The following is a 21,705-nucleotide window of genomic DNA, read 5'->3' as shown; positions in this document are numbered from 1 at the left end:
CACTTGAACCGTCAATACTTAATAAACTTGACCTTTCACTCTGTACTTAGTCTGCTCTTTTCCCCCCTACACCAAACCTCTTTGCTGAAAATAGCCGATCTACAAGCTCACAACGCCTCGCAGTGCGAGGCGTTGTGAGCTTGTAGATCTGCTGTTTTTGGCTAAAGTTCTCAGAATATATTATGGGCGTTAGGGTTCAAGTGGTCAATATAAAAAAGGAGGGCAAAAAAGCTTCTGTCACATAAAAAATTTGGAGGACCCCCTGTAGTAACTCTGAGGAAAGTTAAATCGGAATTGGACAACAGCTTGCCATTGGACGAAATTGCTGTTGAAAAAATAAATAAATAAAAAAACGCCAAGAATTTGACGTGAAATCGATTTTTCGCTCAAGCAGGTCACATATTCACTAGCGCCGGAAGACATGGTTTGTGTTTTAGAAGACAACTGTTTTATAACACACACACACACACACACACACACACACACACACACACACACACACACACACACACACACACACACTGTGTGTGTCAGTGTTGTGTGTTTCCATTAGTGACACTGGGCGGGTGTCACCAGACTGTGTAAACCTCTTAGAGTTGTCACTCAGTCTGCCCTCATCTGTTCTGCCTGACTGGAGGCCGAGGGCGGCCTCTACTGGTGGGACCCGGTACCACAGCTGACCTCACAAACTTGTTGTGTGGGTGCTTGTTTGTGTGTGCAGGCAGGGGTGTCGCCCCAAATTCTGGGCCCTGGGTACAAGGATTCACTCACATTTTGTGCTTTAACTATTAAAAAATAGCAGATATACAAGCTCACAGCGCGGCACCGAGTGCCGCGCTGTGAGCTTGTAGATCTGCTATTTTTGAAAGATCGTTGAAAATTTGTCTTTGAATATTTCAACTTTCAAAGGTTTTTGGAAAAACCTATGTTTCTATGTCAGTGGTGCTCAAACTTTTTCATGTGAAGGACCCCCAAAATGGTATTTATTTGGCCACGGACCCCCATCTAAAAATATTTAGTTCCAGGGACCCCCGCAGAAGCAAAATTTGAGTTACAAATGTTCGCTTAAAAAAATACATACATTCAAAGATTTGCACACATTCTCACGACTTTTCAAAAATAGCAGATCTACAAGCTACAGCGCAGCACTCGGTGCCGCGCTGTGAGCTTGTATATCTGCTATTTTTCAATAGCTAAAGTATAAAACAATTATAAGGCCCCCTCCACCTTGGGCCCTAGTAACTCAGTCCCACTTCCCCCTCCCCTTGTGACGCCCCTGTGCGTGCGTGCGTGTGTGTTCATCCTTACGCTCGCGAGCGCGCGTCGCCCTGTGTGAGGGAATGCGTGGGCGCAACACGTGCGCGCTCCATTCATGTGTGGGTCCCATCCACTAGAACAAGGCTTCCATTGAGCCCAGTGCAGCCAAGGCTCTGGACCCAGGCCAGAATAGAGTAGACTGGAGTAGAAGAGAGAGTAGCCTTTCATACCTCCGGTACCCTCTCTACACCCATCCACAGTCTGCCAGAGCTCTCCAGCACTGCGAACAGACACAAACCTTCACTTTTTCTCAATGGCCACTCACAGCATCATCATCATCACACGGGGAGCCAAGTTGGCAACGCCTCTCTACACAGTAAAAGTCCTCTCAGTGCTAAGCTGGGGACAAACGAATGCGGAGAATGTTACTGTGTACTGTCTTCAACAGGGGGTCCGGGACCCCCAGGGGGTCCTCAGAGTTACTACAGGGGGTCCTTCAAATCTTTGTGTGATAGGAACCTTTTTTCCTCCTTTTTTATATTAACCGCTTGAATCCTAACGTCCATATTCTGAGAACTTTAGCCGAAAATAGCCGATCTACAAGCTCGCAACGCCTTGCGCTGCGTTGACTAAAACTATGACGAAAAATGTTTGTTGACTGCGTTTTTTTTTTCACTGACGAAAACTAAATAAAAACTAAATAAAAACTAAGCTGTGATGACTAAAACTAAGACTAAATGTATTGTCAATTTTGTCAACAAAATAAAAACTGGACTAAAATCTTGGGGAGGGAGAAGAGAGTCGTTTTAAGTTTGGTTGCTCTCAGGTGTTGCGTGCTGAAAATAGCAGATCGCTTGTAGATCGGCTATTTTCAGCACGCAACAAGTGTAAAATCAGCCAAAATTAATTTTAGTCAACTAAATCAACTGCAGATTTAGTCGCCTAAAATCTTATGTTGTTCAGTCAACTAAAACTAGACTAAAACAAAAACCTTTCAGGTGACTCAATTATGACTACAACTAAATGACATTTTATTCAAAAGACTATGACTAAAACTAAATCAAAATTTGCTGTCAAAAACAACACTGTGTGGTTCCACATGATTTGGTTTCTATAATCCCGGAGAATCTATGATCCTCGAGGCAAAGAAAACAAACAACATCGCTCCCATAGAGACACGCACAGCATCAAATCTGTATGTATTGCCCTCTTGAAACCGTGTGTGTAAACCCACCCAAGTGTAACGCGTTGGAAGCCGACAGCATCACGCATACGAGCCACCGGCTCCTCATATAATCTGTGCTGTATTCTAAGCATTGAAGACAGGGGCGTCACAAGGGGTAGGAAAGTGGGACTGAGGTACTAGGGCCCAAGGTGGAGGGGCCCTAATAACTTTATCTATTGAAAAATAGCAGATATACAAGCTCACAGCGCGGCACCGAGTGCCGCGCTGCAAGCTTGTAGATCTGCTATTTTTGAAAAGTTGTGAAAATGTGTGAAAATCTTTGAATATATGTATTTTTTAAGCGAACATTTCTAACTCAAATTTTGCTTCTGGGGGTCCCTGGAACTAAATATTTTGAGATCGGGGTCCATGGCCAAATACATATCATCTTGGGGGTCCTTGACATAGGGTTTCTTGCACACATTTTCGACGATTTTTCAAAAATAGCAGATCTACAAGCTCGCAGCGCGGCACTCGGTGCCGCGCTGCGAGCTTGTATATCTGCTATTTTTCAATAGTTAACATTCATGGGGGGCCCGCAGTGAATCCTTGTACCCAGGGCCCAGAATTTGGTGGTGTGACGCCCCTGACTGAAGGTGCCGCTGCAGTAATGGAAACATCCTGTTTTTTCCATCACATCTGTATTGCTATTCCCCACACTGGATTCATCCCAGCTGGGGCACTGTACCTCTAGCGCTATAGCTCGCCATTTGCATCTGCGTTGTTTGTCATCACCGCCTATGCAGTGCCAGAAGTGGGCCTAATGCCCAACTCCATAATGGCTTAAGCCGTTTAGACCGGGCACACATTTATTGCGTGTTATTATTTTATGCTTTAACCGTTGAAAAATAGCAGATATACAAGCTCACAGCTTGTAGATCTGCAATTTTTTAAAAATCGTGAACGTTTGAATTTTGACCCGCTTTTGACCCGATTCCATAAGTGTCTTTTGAATCCTTCTAAGGTTTTTTAGAAAAACCTATGTTTCTATGTCAGTGGTTCTCAAACTCTTTCATGTGAAGGACCCCCAAAATGATATGTATTTGGCCACGGACCCCATCTCAAAATATTTAGTTCCAGGGACCCCCAGAAGCAAATATTTGACTTACAAAATGTTCCCTTTAAAATATGTTCAAAGATTTGCACAAATCTTCATGATTTTTCAAAAATAGCAGACCTACAAGCTCGCAGCGCGGCACTGAGTATATCTGCTATTTTTCAATAGTTAAAGCATTCAATAATTCTAAGAGTAAATGGGTTACCAGAGCAGCAGGCATCCATTCCCATCTCATTTGCAGCCCTATTCTTCTATTGCCTTCATCCAAACATAATAACCGCCGCAACCTTGAACGCAGCTACGCACGCTAGTACGACGCACAGTTGTGCACCTCGTTACCATCTGTCTCGTTGTGTCACGGTGGCCTACATGCCAAAGGTGGGCCCAATCTCTTCACATCCGGAGTTTTTTTTTTTTTTTTTGTGCCCTCATCCCCTACAGATGTAAAGGCCTGAACTCGGCTTAGTGGGGGGATTTTATTTGTTTATTTATTTACTTTAAGCCGATTTGTATCAGCTGATGGGATGATGTCATGGACCGCCCGCCCTGGAATCCCACAACTCATGAATGGATGGAAGGGTAGAGGAGGGGAAAAAAGAGGGTCAGATGGATCGATGTTTCTTTTTCGTTTATTTATTATATATATCGTCATTCGTCACTGTCGGGCAGAAACCTCGTATCTCCAAGTTTCAAATGTGTATCTTTTTTGGTAAAGCAAAGCCCTGCTTCGTCATACAAGACCGTCACACAAAAGTAGTGAAAACAGCCGATCTACAAGCCGATCTACAAGCACATCTTGTGCTTGTAGATCAGCCGATCTACAAGCACAGCCGATCTACAAGCACACAACGCCTCGCATCGCGAGGCGTTGTGTGCTTGTAGATCGGCTTGTAGATGTGCTTGTAGATCGGCTGTTTTCACTAGTTTCGTTGATTTTTTTTAAATGATTATACAAAACGAACTGTTTTGGACATACATACATAAGGTTACATAAGGTTTCCACACCCGACAACGACAATATATTATATGTTATTTTTTCTTATTACCACAGTGGCACGTGGGGGGAGAGAGACAGAGAGAAAGAGGCGGGTGGGATGAGGGAAAAGAAGAATGGTACTCGGTCGGATGGAAAGGAGATGAAAGGGGGATGAACTGAAGAAAGAGCGGAGAGGGGGAGGGAAAGACATCATGGCAACAGTTATGGAGGGATGGATGGATAGAGGAGGGGAAGAGGAGAGAAGTGAGCTAATGGAGGAGAGAGAGAGAGAGAGAGAGAGAGAGAGAGAGAGAGAGAGAGAGAGAGAGGGGGATGATAGTATGAGGAATGAATGCGTTGGGATGGAGAGGAAGAGTAGAGCAGAGGGTGCGATAACGGAGATGTGGAGAAAAAGAGGCAAGCCAGGGACGTGCAGAGAATTTTAGAGAGGCAGGGGCTGACATTTCTAAAAGGGCACTTTTGGTGAAAATACAGAAAAAAGCAGAGCTCCAAGCCCACAACACGTCGCAGCGTGACGCGTTGTGGGCTTGGAGGTCGACTATTTTCGGTGCTTGATACCACACTGAACTAAGCATGGATTTCTACATAGAGAGGGCAATTCTTATTCTTATATTTCAACATAAGATGCTGCATTCAAGTTCAGGAGAATTTGGACATGGCTGGCAATTCTCTTGCTGCCTTCAGGTATGGCATGGAAAAGTGGGCATTTTCATTTCTTTCACCACAGTAAAAACTGGATTTAAAGGGCAGGGGCTCAAGCCCCCTCTGATGTCTGTGTGTGCACGTGCCGCCCTGAGGCAAGCAGCGTCGAAGGGGGGGATGAGAGGACGGAGAAGAGTAGGACGAGAGAGTGGAGTGGAAATGGCAGTAAATAGATCACGTCATTCACGTGAAAGGACAGATCGATGGAAAGGTTAAGAATGTAGAGATATGGAGCTTTTTGGGAGAATTCCAGAATGTTAAGTGTGTCATAACTGTCAGATTTAGAGGGGTGATGAATGTATTTCATGATGTGTGAACTGAATGTGGTGTTTTGCCTTTGCCGTTCTGTTCATAAATGATCCAGTCAGCGCCACCCGCCCCGTCTACATTAGTGTGACATTATGAACTCTTATTTTGTCATGTCCTAGATTCTTTTCTCTACCTTCTCTAGCTTTCTCATCTCCCTCCACATTGGTATATAGTAGGGCATTTACCAAATATCCGAATATCAAAGTCACTAATCAACGTTGTTTTTTTAATTTTTATTTTTATTTTCTCTTTTAAAAAGTTTATAGTTTATAAAGCTTGGCGAGATAGGAAGTCATAAGAATGAGTTGTCAATGCCCCTGGTGGATGAATTTGTTAATGCTCTATACCAGGAGTTCTCAAACCTTTTTAGGCCGTGACCCCCAAAATAAACATATTTGAACTGGGGACTCCCACCCTGACAAGCACTTGGAATTGTATGTATTACATTTAATGTGACTCGGTTCCGCAGCTAAATATTGTGAAAATAGCAGATCTACATGCCGCGAGGCGTTGTGAGCATGTTGATCGGCTACCAAAAATAGTAGATCGGCTAGATCGGCTACCAAAAATCACTATTCGTGAAAAAGAAAGACATTATATTAAAAAAAAAAGTATTTGCAAAGACCTTTTGCACGGCTTTTCCGAGGCTAGCTACAAGGTCACAGGTCAGTCGTCCACGAGTTAATTGTACAGCTTTACTGTCTTTTTAACCTTCTCTTCATAATCAGAAATGCATGTAAAAGATTCAATTAAGATTAGACGGAACCGTTTGGCAAAATGGTAACGGTGTCCCGAGGAGGTATTCATTGTGTGTAATATTTGCATGGTAACGACCAATCGCATCCTGACTGACCTCTGTGCGTCCTGTCCCCCTCCTCCCTCCTCCCTCCTCCCTCCTCCCTCCCCCCTCCACCCTCCACCCTCCACCAGCTGAAGAAGCTGTTGCTGACGCCCCCCAACATGCCCGCAGGCATCGACGCACACAAAGATGGCAGCCACGGGCATCGCCATGGCAACCGGAGCTTCCACTTTCGGCCAGTCAGGCCCCTGATCAAGGTGAAGGACGTTCGTCACCTCTAGGACATCACGTAGACCATACATGGGCAACTGGCGGCCCGGGGGCCACATGCGGCCCCCACCTTCACTTAATGAGGCACACAGTTTAATACCGAAATACTGATATATTATTGATTTCAGCTTGTTATAATTCCAAACATGACCTGCTTTAATTCCTTCAGTCTATATTAGTAGCTTAATGACTAGTATAGTAGTATTAAAATGTTTATTTTTTATTTTTTATGTACAATGTATTTGTATTTAAGTTCATAAAGTTAACATGAGTATATAATTAAATGTGTTTGAAATTAAATCAAAATGTTACATTTCAGGATTCCAATTCAAATTAACAACAAGCATTGAACTCCCTCCTTTTCTCCAATTCTCTCCCGTCTCCATCACTCCCTCCGCACGTCCAACGCTCAGACCGACGCGGCCCAGGAGAGGAAGCCGCGGGCGGTGCGCCCGGCGGGCCGCCTCTGCACGGAGCTCCACCGCCACCTGACCACCAAGGACGCCCGCGCCCCCGACACGGAGGAGGACGAGGACGAGGACAGCGAGTCCGAGGAGGAGGACGAAGAGGAGGAGGAGGAGGAGGACGGGGAGGAGTCTTCCGCCAGCGAGGCCGAGAGCCCGGCTGCGGCCGCGGAGCCTCCCCAGCCTCCCCAGCCTCAGTTCAGCTCGGAGAAGGAGCTGCGCTCCGTGGTGGAGCTCATCAGGTACATGCACACGTACTGCCTGCCCACGCGCAAGCAGCAGCAGCAGCAGCAGGGCTGGGAGAGACGCGGAGGAGAGCAGCTCGCGCGCAACAACAGAGCCAGACTGGAGGCGTCGCGTGCGGCGGCGGCCTCGCAAAACTCGCACCACCACCTCCACCAAGGAGGAGGGAGCAAGGTTGTTCTTGTAGGGCCGCGGGAAGGAGCAGCAGGGACTAGTGGTTCTGCGGGAGGTGTTGTTCCGAGGAGGCTGCCCTTCGCCCGGAGGCGGGAGGTGAAGGCCAACTCCCTGCTGAGGGAGCTCCTGGAGCAGAGTGGCTCTGTGGACGTCAGCAAGCCTTACAGACTGCACAGCGTCCCCTACTCCCACTCCCACAGCCCGCACAGAGGCGCCTCCACCGCCCACTGCCCCGCCAGCGCCGCCGCTGCCTCGGCCAGTCGGCCGCCGGCCAAGGCGGAGCACTGCAAAGACTCGTGTTCTTCTTCTGCGTCCTCCTCTCCTTCTTCCTCCTCCTCCCCCGACAGGAGAACCTCCTCGTCCTGGGAGGTGGCGGCGCCTCAGAGCCGCGAGGAGTTCCCGGAGGAAGGAGGAGGCTCCTTCTCGGTGCGTCGGTCCCGCCGCCTGGCCTCCTTCCCCAGCCGCTTTGCCAAGAGGCTGAGGCCCGGCGCGCGCCCCCGGGGAGAGGACGAGAGGGAGGAGAAGGAGAAAGGGAAGGAGAAAAGGGAAGGAGGAGAGGAGGAAGGGAGCAGCAAACTCCCGCCGGCCCACGCTGAGGGAGGAAGGACGATGGAGATGCTGGCGGAGCCTGCCAAGCCCTGCTGCCACGGTGAGTTGGACAGACAGACACATAATTATCGTCGTTGTCGCGTGGAAACCTTGTATCTCCAAGTTTCAGATTTGTAAGTTTTTTCGCAAAGCAAAGCCCTGCTTCATCGTACAAGGCCGTCGCACCGCGAGGCGTTGTGTGCTTGTAGATCGGCTGTTTTCACTGGTTTAAATCATTTTAAAAATGATAAATACAAAACGAACAGTTTTGGACAAGGTTTCCACCCGACAACGACAATATAGACAAATATATATTGTTGCTGTCAGTCCGAAACCTCTTATCTCCATATTCGAACTTTTTCGTGTTTTTTCGTAAATGAATGCCCTGCTTGATCATACTGGAGCGTCGCACAAAAGTATCAAAAGTAGCAGATCTGCTGCCACGTTTTGAGCTACTTTCGATATTTCTTCATTTGAATCCCGAAATGTTACCGTTTTGGACTTTAGGTTTCCACCCGACAGTGACGGTATGCTATTTAAAGGTGCAGTAAGTGATATTCTTTTGGTTAAATGGTAAATAAATGGTGCATTTATATAGCGCTTTTATCCAAAGCGCTTTACAGAGATTGTGCATTACATTCACCCATTCACGCACACATTCATACACCGGTGGTGGAGGTAACCATGCAAGGCACCAACCTACTCACCGGGAGCAACTAGGGGTTCAGAGTCTTGCTCAAGGACCCTTCGACATTAACTCAGGGGGAGCCCGGATTCGAACTGGGAACCCTTCGTGCTCTAATAACGGTTTCTCTACCCCTGAGCTATGCCGCCCCATAGAAATATGGGGCGGCATAGCTTAAAATGAGTGTTCAATAGCTCTGTATGTTGATCATTGCTATAGAGTATTTTGTTCAGTAACAAGGTCTCCAGCTCTTTAGTAAACAGAAAATACATATTCAGGCCCTCATAAGAAAAGACACTGAATTTTTAATGGACATTTTTAATCTGCACAGAAGATATAGACGGATTTCAAATAACAAAAAATATTAATAATTCATAGCATCTAAAACACACATTATTCCTTTAGGTACAGCCCTAGTACATGTCAATATTTGATTTGTCTTCTTTCCGCGGCTTGAGTTCTTGAAGAATGAGTATTAACTTTTCATGAGATGGTGGTTGTTGTTGATCCCACATCCCAGCGCTCCAATATGTAATTGATCTCATATTTTGATAACGTTTGATAATGTTTTTACTAAAATATAGCATTTCTTAATTATTTTGTAATCTTATTATTATTAAAATAAGATTAAGATTAACTTCAGTGATGATTAATGTGTGTAATAAACGTAAACGTTATCAACTGTCATCCATCAATTTTTGTATTCGTTTTTAATCATCTATTTCTCTCTCCACACACACACACACACACACACACACACACACACACACACACACACACACACACACACACACACACACACACACACACACACACACAGGACGTGTCCTCGGCTAAACCAAAGCGGTTGAGTTGAGTGTATTACCTTCACTTGGGTGTGTAAAACTACATGGTGATCGCAGGTGTTGAACGTCTTTGCTGCAACTTATTTTCGGCAAGGTTTGCTTTTTTGGGGGAGGAACTTTTTTGCGTACTAGACGGATGTAGCTAACCCTCGAACACGCATTTATCTCTTTCACACTCTCTGACTGTCACCAGCATATCTGGTGTGTTTCACTCCAGAGTCCAGGCTCAACATCAAACCTACCACTGGTTATGTGTGCTGCGTTTCACTTAATGTTGTCCAAAGATTCTTGACCACAGACAACGTTGTCACTGTCTGTCTAGAAACTATAGGTTACGTAGGTAACCCTGGTTCTTTAACACCAGCGAGAAGATTCGACTTATCGGAAAACTAACCTCAGCTTAGGTCAGACCGAAGAGCATCTTCACAAGGCAAGTCTTCTCGTGAGGCGTTAAAAGAACTATATGTTACGTAGGTAACCCTGGTTCTTTAACACCAGCGAGAAGATTCGACTTATCGGAAAACTAACCTCAGCTTAGGTCAGACCGAAGAGCATCTTCACAAGGCAAGTCTTCTCGTGAGGCGTTAAAAGAACTATAGGTTACGTAGGTAACCCTGGTTCTCTAACACTAACCTCAGGTTAACTCACTCAGTGCCAATGACGTCTCATGACGTCTTTTTCAATTGGCCCTGGGTGCCAATGACGTCTTTGACGTCTTTTGATCAAAGGCTATTTAAAAAAAAAAAAAAAGATGTCAAAATGACGATGCTGAAGATGCTTTTCTCTGTTTGTGTGTTGGCTCCCTCGTTTAGCTGATTGAGAAAATGTGTGTTCATTCTAGTGGATGGACACTTTTTTTGATTCAAACAGCTCTATCTCTGGAACCATTTGTCTGATTGACAATTTTTATAAAAACAAAAACATTTTTTTTCATTGCATAGTAAATAAAAACATACAAAATCCTGGCACATCTACCTTGGAGCCATTTTGGCCCTTGGCATTGTTTGAGTTTTAAGATGCTCTTCTGTCTGACCTAACCTGAGGTTAGTTTCCCATAAGGACGGGTCTTCTCGTGAGGTGTTGAAAGAACCGTATTGACGGGAAAATAGCGTTGAGGGGGGGAACGGGGAGAGTAGCTGGAGCTTCGGGCAGGGAGTCGAGGCCACTGTGGCCGCAGGGCATCAAATGTTTGGAGGGCAATAGGCCGCTGTGACAGTCCTGCCCTACTGTATTCGAACTGTCTCACAAACATGATGCTGATACTTGTGTCGTTTGTACTTACGACAAAGGTGCAAAAAAAACCTGAAATACTGTATGTGTCTCTCAAAAAATGCCCTTATTGCAGCGGTTCTCAAAGTGGGGTCCCAGGACCGTAGGGGTCCTTGGCTATAGATCAACATCGAGGGCCTACAATATGCCTAAGACATATTCCACTTCAAAAATCATATTTGTCCACCTGGTTATTCATCCTAAACAATCTCTAAATCAGCCATAGTTCAAAGCTGAGAGAACCATACGTGCACTGGAGACAAATCCTGAAACTTTGGAACACTTTAACAACAGAAATCTTGTAAGCAGGTCTCTGGCTCAATTGTTTTTCAGGTGGGGGTCCTCGGCCAAATACATCTTAGGTGTCCTTGACATGAAAACATTTGAGAACCACTGCCTTATTTTAAAAGAGGGGAATCACACACACACACACACACACATGCACACCCACATATCGCACACCTACCTGTATACAGACATTCAGCACACCTGGCATTGATGCAAATCCTTGAAATGTGATGAGATGGAAGGCATATACACACCAAAAAACGACTCCTGAGTATTTATGAGTGCACCTGCTTCTCGTTGTGTTTGATTACAGATAAACGAGCCTGTCTCTGCCTGCCACTCAACTCCAAGACTACAGGGTGAGTATCTCTACACAGAATACCTTCCCACATACCGGCCCTGCATCTCTGAACACATATTACATTCCCCCATTTATTTAGTCATCCTCCATCAATCCAGTGTTCTTAGCATACCGTATAATGTGTTTTTTTGCTTTCCATTGTCTTCAACAGGGGGTCCGGGACCCCTACTAGGGGTCCTCAGAGTTACTACAGGGGGGTCCTCCAAATCATTTAAGTTATATAATATTTTATAAGCTATTTGTAGATAGTCTACATTTTTCCCAAAAGGAAATGCATGCTTGGTGCAACTAGTCTTACCAGAAGCAGATATTTTCCCCTTCCCGGCCCAGCAAATCGAACTCACGTGCACACGCGCACGGACACGCACGCACACACACACACACACACACACACGCACACGCACACGCGCGCGCACACACACACACACACACACACACACACACACACACACACACACACACACACACACACACACACACGCACATCCCCTTGGCACTCGCTCATCTTTTCGCCAGTTCTGTAATCTGGTGCAGTGTGTCTGAATGTACAATCCCCCCTTTGGAACGCAGGCCATTTTAAAATCAATCACTGATGCACACAAAGTAAAAAGTACCCCCTCCCTCCATATACTTTCTTTCTTTGGCTTTATTCTGTTGTGCAACGCCCCCCCCCCCCCCCCCCCCCCCCCCCCCCTCAGCTCAGCTCTGCAGGGGCGTCACAAGGGGGGGGGGGGGGGGGGGAGTGGGACTGAGTTACTAGGGCCCAAGGTGGAGGGAAGGGCCTTAATTATTTTATACTTTTTAACTATTGAAAAATAGCAGATATACAAGCTCACAGCGCGGCACCAAGTGCCGCGCTGCAAGCTTGTAGATCTGCTATTTTTGAAAAGTCATGAAAATGTGTGCAAATCTTTGAGTATATGTATTTTTCAAGCGAAGATTTGTAACTCAAATTTTGCCTCTGGGGGGACCCTGGAACTAAATATTTTGAGATGGGGGTCCGTGGCCAAATACATATCACTTTTGGGGGTCCTTAACTTGACAGAGTTGGAGCACCACTGACATAGAAACGTAGGTTTTTATCAAAAAACCTTAGAAGGATTTGAAATATTCAAAAAAAATAGCAGATCTACAAGCTCGTATATCTGCTGTTTTTCAATAGATAAAGCACAAAATGTGAGTGAATCCTTGTACCCAGGGCCCAGAATCTGGTGTCGACACCCCTGACGCCAGGCATTCACAGCCAGAAACAGAGACCGAGAGGCAAAATAAAAGCCACAAAAGATAGATAAAAGGGGCAGAGGAAGAAAGAGGAGTGCATATGGTGTCTGTGATAAGAAGAACCAAGGGACTCCATTCACATGCAACTCGTGTCCACTGAGGGATTTGTGATTCACATTTAGAAATCTGCCGGAATGTTGAAAACTTTACTAAGAAGTTTTTTTAGTTTAGCTTTTTTTGTCTGGACTTTAGTATGACTGTCCTTGCTTGCACCTTTCAAATCTGAAACTCGTATTTCTTTTAAACCAGGGGTCGACGTTTTCAGGCCAAGGACCCCTTAGTTGAGAGAGAGATGAAGCAGGGACCCCCACAACCTTTTCATAGATTCCATATAGTTTCATCGTTTGACAGTGTATTTTGGATTCATGTCAATTTGAGTTTTCAGATATTCAACCACTTGAGCCGTCATTACCTAATAAACTTTTTTAGCTATTTTTGGCTAAAGTTCTCAGTTCTGGACGCTAGGGTTCAAGTGGTTAATATAAAAAAGGAGAAAAAAGGTTCCTATCACACAAAGATTTGGAGGACCCCCTGTAGTAACTCTGAGGACCCCCTAGGGGTCCCGGACACTCTGTTGAAGACCCTTAATTTAATACTATGCTCATGCAAAAGTAGCAAAAATAGCTGATGTAAATCAGCTATGTTTTGCTTGTTCATAAATATTTTGAGAGTAAAAGTGATAGTTGTTACATCCATCTGCAGATTTCTATAAATATTTACAGCTTGTAACTTAATAATAACTACATTGATTGGACCCATTGGATCACAGGTTCTTTTCTCCATTTGCTTAAAAAATAAGATTTTTCGTACAACGTTTTCCATCCAGACAGTGATGAAATATTGCCAAAGCATGGGAATAAAACCCAGCTCTGCTTGTCTTTGTGTTTCTATGCCTCCAGAGAGTCTCAGTTTGGCAGCAAGCCTTTTGAGCCGACGCTCAGTGTGGATCTGTGTGGAACAGCAGGTAAACATGTCTCTCATGGTTAACATGCTAGTCTATGATTCCTGCCACACAGGGTGCTTGTTACAGGCCTGGAATAGTGTGGATATATTCATTACTGTTGGGGAGTATGTATGGGGATTTCCCCAAGCAGTGTTGTTTTTGACAGCAAATTTTGATTTAGTTTTAGTCATAGTCTTTTGAATAAAATATAATTTGGTTTTAGTCATAATTTAGTCACCTGAAAGGTTTTAGTTTTAGTCTAGTTTAATCGACTGAATATCATAAGATTTTAGGCAACTAAATCTACAGTTGATTTAGTCAACTGAAATGTATTTTGGCAGGCCTTGATGGCATCGTAATAACTGATTTTACACTTGGTTGTGTGCTGAAAATAGCTGATTTACAAGTGTGAGCTTGTAGATCGGCTATTTTCAGCACGCAACACCTGAGAGCAACCAAACATAAAATGACTCTCTTCTCCACTAGTCCCTCCCTAATGTTTTCATTATGTTGACGAAATTGTCAATATATTTAGTCTTAGTTTTAGTCATCACAGCTTAGTTTTTATTTCGTTTTTATTTAGTATTCGACAATCATTTTTCGTCATAGTTTTAGTCGACGAAATCAACACTGATACCAAGGAAACATCCCAAAGTAAAGCCGTGTCTGATTCCCCCCGCCACACAGGTCTCACTCCGCCCACCACGCCGCCCCACAAACCGGCGGAGGACGAGCTCTTCAAGCCGGCGGAGGGAGGAAAGGGGGGTGGAGGAGGGGGTGGAGGCGGAGGAGGAGGAGAGGGGGAGTCCGCCACCACCACCACCACCACCACCAACAGCAGCGGCGGTGCCACCAACACCACCACCAAGGCCACGTCGTCCTCCTGGCTGAGCCGCGGCCACCAGCACCAGCGCCGGAAGCTCCCGGAGCAGACGGAGCTGTACGCCCAGCTGCGGCGCATGGGCCAGGCCCGCGAGAGAGAGGCCCAGCAGAGCCTGCTGAGCGGCAACCTGCTGGCGGCGACGCACCACCAACGCACCTTCGGGGACCACGACTACTGCGCCCTGAGCCTCGGGGAGAGCCACCGGCGCAGCGCCGCCATGCTGGGCGCCATCCTGCGCTCGGGGAGGTCCGGAGGGAGCCGCGGGACGGAGGCGACCAAGCGGGAAAGGGCGGGGAAAGGCGAGGAGGAGGAGGACGAGGGAGGAAGACTCGGGGCGACGGCGGAGGCTCCGGGGCAGCAGCAGCAGCAGCAGCGTCAGGGCGAGGCGGTCGTGGACGTGACGACGGCCATGTCGGTTATGTCGTCGTCGTCATCGTCGCCCGAGCGCCAGTCTTCGGCGGCGGCCACGCCCCCCGCCTCGGAGGAAGAGGGCGAGCCGTCGTCCTCCTCCCGCTCCCCCTCGCCGGTCCTCCACTCGTCTCCCGACTCCCCCGCCAGCAAGACGGACTCCAGGTGAGAGAGAGAGAGAGGGAGAAACAAGAGAGGGAGGCCAGTGGGGGAGACATTGGGTAATGGGGAGAACGGGGGGCGTCTTGCCGCAGTGCGTGTGAGCCAGCCTCCTTCTCTTGCTACAGTTCACCTGTTTGCGTCTCATGTCTAAGATTTTTGTTTAACCTTGTTCTCCCCCTCCCCACATCCCCATCTGTCTTCCTCTTGTCTTCCCTGGATGTCCACCTCCCTTTCTCCTGTCTCTCTCCCTCCCTCCCTCTCTCTCTCTCTGTTTCTCTGTTTCTCTCTCTCTCTCTCTGTCTGTCCCCCCCCCCCCCCCCCCCCCCTCTCTCTCTCTCTCTGCAGTGGTGAGAACGCAGAGAGCTGTCCAGAGGACAAGCAGAGGAAAGCCAAGACAGGCCAGCAGAAAGATGAGGTACGGAAACCTAAAAATGGATCGACTCGGCTAAAATTCTCACCGAAATAGAACGGAAATTGTGGCAGTAGGAATGTACGCAACAGTTCTCGCGTTGGTCTATTACCACTGACTCCACCCTCTACACTACAGTTGTGCTACAGGTGTTACACAAGTGCACACAAGGGGGCTTCACATCTCCATTCAGAAACATTGCCATTCAGAAGATTGACTTCCATTATTCTAAATGGAGGTGTCACCTAAACCTAACCTAAACCCTAACCCTGACCTCAGTGGGGGTATTGCTGAATGGGGATGTTTCTAAGTGGGGGTGTTTCCCAATGGAGGTCTGCCCCCCTTGAGCCCCTGCCCCTGCTGCGAGCTTGTAGATCAGCTATTTTTTGGCAAATGTTCCACCCCAGGATAATGGATTTTGATTATCGCGATAATTTCGTAAATTTTTTCACAATAATCGTGATATGAAAGTTTCTTATCGTCCCATCCCCAGACGACATGATGCATGCCCAAATTCCCGCGAAATGTATCTTTTATTTTTCTTCTTTCTTTGTCCTGACTGTTGCCATGGTTTCCTTGTTGCCAGGACAACTGCCAGGTGTTCTACATCCACAACCTGCCGAGCAGCGTGACCCAGAACATGCTAAGGAAACGCTTCCAGGTGTTCGGAAGCCCCGAGGACTGCAAAGTCATCATCCGCAATGAGTACGTTCTGATGAGGTCTGGTTGCAATGCCAGTACCTGCATGCTAGTTCTGCTAGTAATTACAATGAGTATGTTCTGCTGAGGTCTGGTTGCAGTGCCAGTACCAGTATGCTAGTTCTGATAGTAATTACAATGAGTATGTTCTGCTGAGGTCTGGTTGCAGTGCCAGTACCTGCATGCTAGTTCTGATAGGAATTACAATGAGTATGTTCTGCTGAGGTCTGGTTGCAGTGCCAGTACCTGCATGCTAGTTCTACTAGTAATTACAATGAGTATGTTCTGATGAGGTCTGGTTGCAGTGCCAGTACCAGTATGCTAGTTCTGATAGTAATTACAATGAGTATGTTCTGCTGAGGTCTGGTTGCAGTGCCAGTACCAGTATGCTAGTTCTGCTAGTAATTACAATGAGTATGTTCTGCTGAGGTCTGGTTGCAGTGCCAGTACCTGCATGCTAGTTCTACTAGTAATTACAATGAGTATGTTCTGCTGAGGTCTGGTTGCAGTGCCAGTACCAGTGTGCTAGTTCTGATAGTAATTACAATGAGTATGTTCTGCTGAGGTCTGGTTGCAGTGCCAGTACCTGCATGCTAGTTCTACTAGTAATTACAATGAGTATGTTCTGCTGAGGTCTGGTTGCAGTGCCAGTACCAGTGTGCTAGTTCTGATAGTAATTACAATGAGTATGTTCTGCTGAGGTCTGGTTGCAGTGCCAGTACCTGCATGCTAGTTCTACTAGTAATTACAATGAGTATGTTCTGCTGAGGTCTGGTTGCAGTGCCAGTACCAGTATGCTAGTTCTGCTAGTAATTACAATGAGTATGTTCTGCTGAGGTCTGGTTGCAGTGCCAGTACCAGTATGCTAGTTCTGATAGTAATTACAATGAGTATGTTCTGCTGAGGTCTGGTTGCAGTGCCAGTACCAGTATGCTAGTTCTGCTAGTAATTACAATGAGTATGTTCTGCTGAGGTCTGGTTGCAGTGCCAGTACCTGCATGCTAGTTCTGCTAGTAATTACAATGAGTATGTTCTGATGAGGTCTGGTTGCAGTGCCAGTACCAGTATGCTAGTTCTGATAGTAATTACAATGAGTATGTTCTGCTGAGGTCTGGTTGCAGTGCCAGTACCAGTATGCTAGTTCTGATAGTAATTACAATGAGTATGTTCTGCTGAGGTCTGGTTGCAGTGCCAGTACCAGTATGCTAGTTCTGCTAGTAATTACAATGAGTATGTTCTGCTGAGGTCTGGTTGCAGTGCCAGTACCAGTATGCTAGTTCTGATAGTAATTACAATGAGTATGTTCTGCTGAGGTCTGGTTGCAGTGCCAGTACCAGTATGCTAGTTCTGCTAGTAATTACAATGAGTATGTTCTGCTGAGGTCTGGTTGCAGTGCCAGTACCAGTATGCTAGTTCTGCTAGTAATTACAATGAGTATGTTCTGCTGAGGTCTGGTTGCAGTGCCAGTACCTGCATGCTAGTTCTGCTAGTACGTAGGATGTGAGGGGTCTAACTAGTAACTAGGGGTTTGTCATGATGCTGAATCCATTGCAAGCATTTGTTTTGCACAAAAACATTCATTGGCCCCAGAAAACGCCAACAAAAGATGATTTTTTTGATGACTCATCACTTTTCATCACTAAACCATCATTTTCTGGGGCCATTTTTAGCCCAAGGAATGTTTTGTGTGCAAAACAAATGCTTGCAATGGATTCAGCATCATGACAAACCCCTAGTTAGACCCCTCACATCCTACTTAAAGCAGATCTTTTTCTGGGTATTTTCCTCCTGTATAGAAAGTCGATGGGAGCCCAACTTGATTTGGCCACTGTGGGTATTTGCAGTGAGCAGATCATGGTAGATTTTTTTATCCTGGCTAGTAGACCTAATTTTCTAACAGAATCAGTTAAAAAACTAAATAATAATAATAATAATTTTGTCCCACCTGAGTGTATTTTTTCCCTAGATTTACTAGACTATCTGGTCTTTGTGCGTGTGTTTGTGTGTGTGCAGGGAGCGCTGTGGGGTGATAAAGATCCGTCAAGCTGGAGGTCAGAGACACTGGAGGGAACGAGATATGCTGTATCAGAATGGAGCAAGTGCCCTCCGTCGGATGACCAGGAAGAGATACATAGACCTCGGTAAGGATTAAGGAATATATATATACACGCACGCACGCACTCACACACGCACGCACGCACGCACGCACGCAGGCAGGCAGGCACACACACACACACACACACACACACACACACACACACACACACACACACACACACACACACACACACACACACACACACACACACACAGGGGAGTCACAAGGGGGGGGGGAGTGGGGCCCAAGGTGCAGGGGCCTGGAATGATTTTATACTTTAGCTATTGACAAATAGCAGATATACAAGCTCACAGCGCGGCACCGAGTGCCGCGCTGCGAGCTTGTAGATCTGCTATTTCTTTTTAAACGTCGTGAAAATGTGCGCAAATCTTTGAATGTATGTATTTTTTTAAGCGAACATTTGTAACTACAATTTTGCTTCTTGGGGGGGGGACCCCGGAACTATATTTTGAGATGGGGGTCCGTGGCCAAATACATATCATTTTGGGGGTCCTTCACATGAAAAGGTTTGAGCTCCACTGACAGTATCTGGGTTCTCCAACATTACTTGTGAGACTCCCTACATTCAATCCTTCATTATACTGTGCTGCACACCCCCGGGCAAGAACTAGTTTTTTTTTATTATTTCTTATATCCCCCTCTCTTCCAGATGAGGCAGGACCAGGCCCAGTCAAGAGCAAGTACGACGCGCTGGACTTTGACACCCTGCTCAAGGAGGCCCAAAAGTCCTTACATCGCTGACGCTGCCCCCCACTGGCCCACCCCAGTGACTACAGCAGCCTCTCTCCGACAAACACGGGGGCCCCCTGAGTACGGTGGCCTCCTCAGTACCTCCTCTGCGCAAGACAACCCCCCCGCGAAAAATGTTTACATTTTTAACATTGGATTATAGGAACTAAAAACTTTTACTTTTTACACCTAAGGATACAGCTTGAAACGCGTAGACTACGACGACGGCTGTGGCGACGAGGAGGAGGCCATTTGAAACTTTTAACGTCAACCACGAAACTACTGCTACTTCTACGAGTTCGCTGTGGAACGACAACAACGAGAACAAACAAACACGCTGCTTCCTGTTCTGTATGTCGGTGACGTCGTCCTTCTGCGCCGCGAGGCGCCAGAAGTCAGAAGAGACCTCTTGTAGCAAAAAAATACTTTGCTACTATCCCTGCGTCGCGTTGGTCGTTCGTGTGCGTGCGTGTGTGTGTGTGTGTCTCTGCGAGTCTTTATTTTTGTTGTTGTTTGTTTCTTTTTTTGTAAAACCCCTCCCTCTCTCTTCAGTCACCGGTGGCGTTACCGCAAACCGCTTTCGCCATCAAGTCGTGCGGTTGTCCAACGGGAAAATAAAAATATCTGCTTTTTGTTTTTTTAGCAAGAAATGTGGATGTTATAAATTGTCAGCAACAAACAAAAAAAAACTGTGTGTGTGTGTGTGTGTGTTATGGACAATGAGAAAATAACGATTTAAAAACAAGAACAACTTAACATTTCATCAAATCATTTGACAGCTTCAAAAGTTTACAAATCAAAAATGAGGAAGGGAAAAAAAAACATAGTTTTTTCTTTTTGTAAGTTTAGTGCTTCCTTGATTTTAATCTATGCACTGTAGGAGGCAACAAAACGTCTCCCCTGTCCTTCACTTTCCCCCCTGACTCTAGTCGTCTCTAACCCTGCCATGCTAAAGTACACTACCCTACTATGACTTCTGCTACCGGCTGCCACAGACAACAAAACAACATAACGGGGTGCTGTGTGGGTGCTGCTGCTTTTGGGTGTGCAGGCTCTGCCAGGCTCACTGGAGAAAGAAAGAAACCAACTTAAATGAGGAACGAAATTATCTGAAAATGGATCGATCAAAATATTGAAACTAAAGCAGCTTACTGGAGAGCATGACGTCACTGTCGGGCAGAAACCTCGTATCTCCAAGTTTCACATTTTAAATGTTTTCGCAAAGTAAAGCCCTGCTTCATCATACTTTTGTCCGTCGCACGAAAGCAGTGAAAACAGCTGATCTACAAGCAATAGATCGGCTATTTTCACTAGTTTAAATCATTTTAAAAATGATAAAAACAAAACAAACAGTTTTGGGCATACAAGGTTTCCACCCAACAACCACGATGTGCTAAAATCTTAGCGTGTGCATTATTTAGCACAACCCTCACCAACGTTAGCTCTAGTCCCCAAATAATCCAACATCCTAATTACTCCTTGCCCTAGCTACTGTCTTTAAACCACAGCCCACGCTGGACTTAATTTAACGCTTGAAACCCACCAAAAAATCACGTATTGTGCGCGGGGTTTGTGCACTACTATTCTCGGCAAACCTGGCCACAGCGAAGCGTCCGGCAATTGCGTTTCAATGAGAATGTGCATGGAATTTTTTCCGCACATATTCGTGCGCATCCGGTCATTGGAAAAAAAGCAGTGTCCACGGTGGCTTACAAGCGTACGTATTTAGAGAAAACAACACATCATATATAATGGCACAAAACATGTGTTTACATGGAGCAAATCTGATTGAAATGGGGAAAACAATTATCATAGCCATTGACATCTCCATACCAACGTAAGCAATTGAACCTACCATAGTTTCATTGTACTTGGAGACAATTAGGTAGAGGCACCTCACCTGTAAAGCTATTCACTTCCCCATAGCCACCAGAAGGTCTAAATGAACACCAGCGCCAGGATACATTTGCAATTCATTGCTTTCCCAAGCAAAACAGAACGTCACCACAACAGTAGAAGGCATGCATCATTTTGCAGTCTACACATCCCATGCTCTAGAATGGACTAGATTGAAACACAGTGACTGAGTCAGTTTAAATTCTCAAATAATGGAATGTACTCAAAAACCCTGAATGTAAACCAAACCGTTTTATCACCTCCGAGATTGTTGTACCGTGTGGGGAAAGCCGGCGACGGCGTACGTCCCTGATACAGTCGGTAATTAAAGGCCCTCGAACTGAAGAGAGAGAGAGAGAGAGAGAGAGAGAGAGAGAGAGAGAGAGAGAGCCTCCAAGCCCGCCAGCAGCCTTGGCACCCAAAACAAAGACAAACAAAAGCGAGGGATGGAGTATCGGCTGAGAATCCTCAGTTTTTCACGCGAGATGTCCCGCATGATCAGCCGAATGTCTCTACCTCACCCCCATCCATCCCTCCGCTCCGCTCCCCCTCAGCTTCTCTCCACGCTCTTCCCCGTCCTCTGTTGATTGCTTCTCTCGTGAACACGGTTGTTTTCTTGGCCTAGGATTGTTCCATCTGAGGG

General features: G+C 46.1%; 1 protein-coding gene across 1 annotated transcript in view; it reads left to right on the top strand.

The window, feature by feature from the left end:
• The window catches only part of ppargc1b (peroxisome proliferator-activated receptor gamma, coactivator 1 beta), a gene marked incomplete at its 5' end in the record, with an annotated part of 147,344 nt that extends 128,058 nt beyond the window's left edge, over positions 1–19,286 (top strand). Inside the window, 9 exons of the mRNA XM_080746179.1 lie at positions 6,478–6,603; positions 7,030–8,146; positions 11,486–11,531; positions 13,714–13,778; positions 14,445–15,213; positions 15,556–15,625; positions 16,206–16,324; positions 18,332–18,459; positions 19,087–19,286. Coding sequence (XP_080602305.1) covers positions 6,478–6,603; positions 7,030–8,146; positions 11,486–11,531; positions 13,714–13,778; positions 14,445–15,213; positions 15,556–15,625; positions 16,206–16,324; positions 18,332–18,459; positions 19,087–19,178 — 2,532 coding nt within the window. The 3' untranslated portion in view covers positions 19,179–19,286. The remainder of the gene's footprint in view (positions 1–6,477; positions 6,604–7,029; positions 8,147–11,485; positions 11,532–13,713; positions 13,779–14,444; positions 15,214–15,555; positions 15,626–16,205; positions 16,325–18,331; positions 18,460–19,086) is intronic.
• Between the last annotated feature and the right edge of the window lie 2,419 nt (positions 19,287–21,705).

Source organism: Nannobrachium achirus (assembly GCF_963921795.1).
Source record: "Nannobrachium achirus genome assembly, chromosome: 17".
NCBI lineage: Eukaryota > Metazoa > Chordata > Actinopteri > Myctophiformes > Myctophidae > Nannobrachium > Nannobrachium achirus.
The sequence above is the reverse complement of the archived record's forward strand: the minus strand, read 5'-3'. Positions and strand labels throughout refer to the sequence as shown.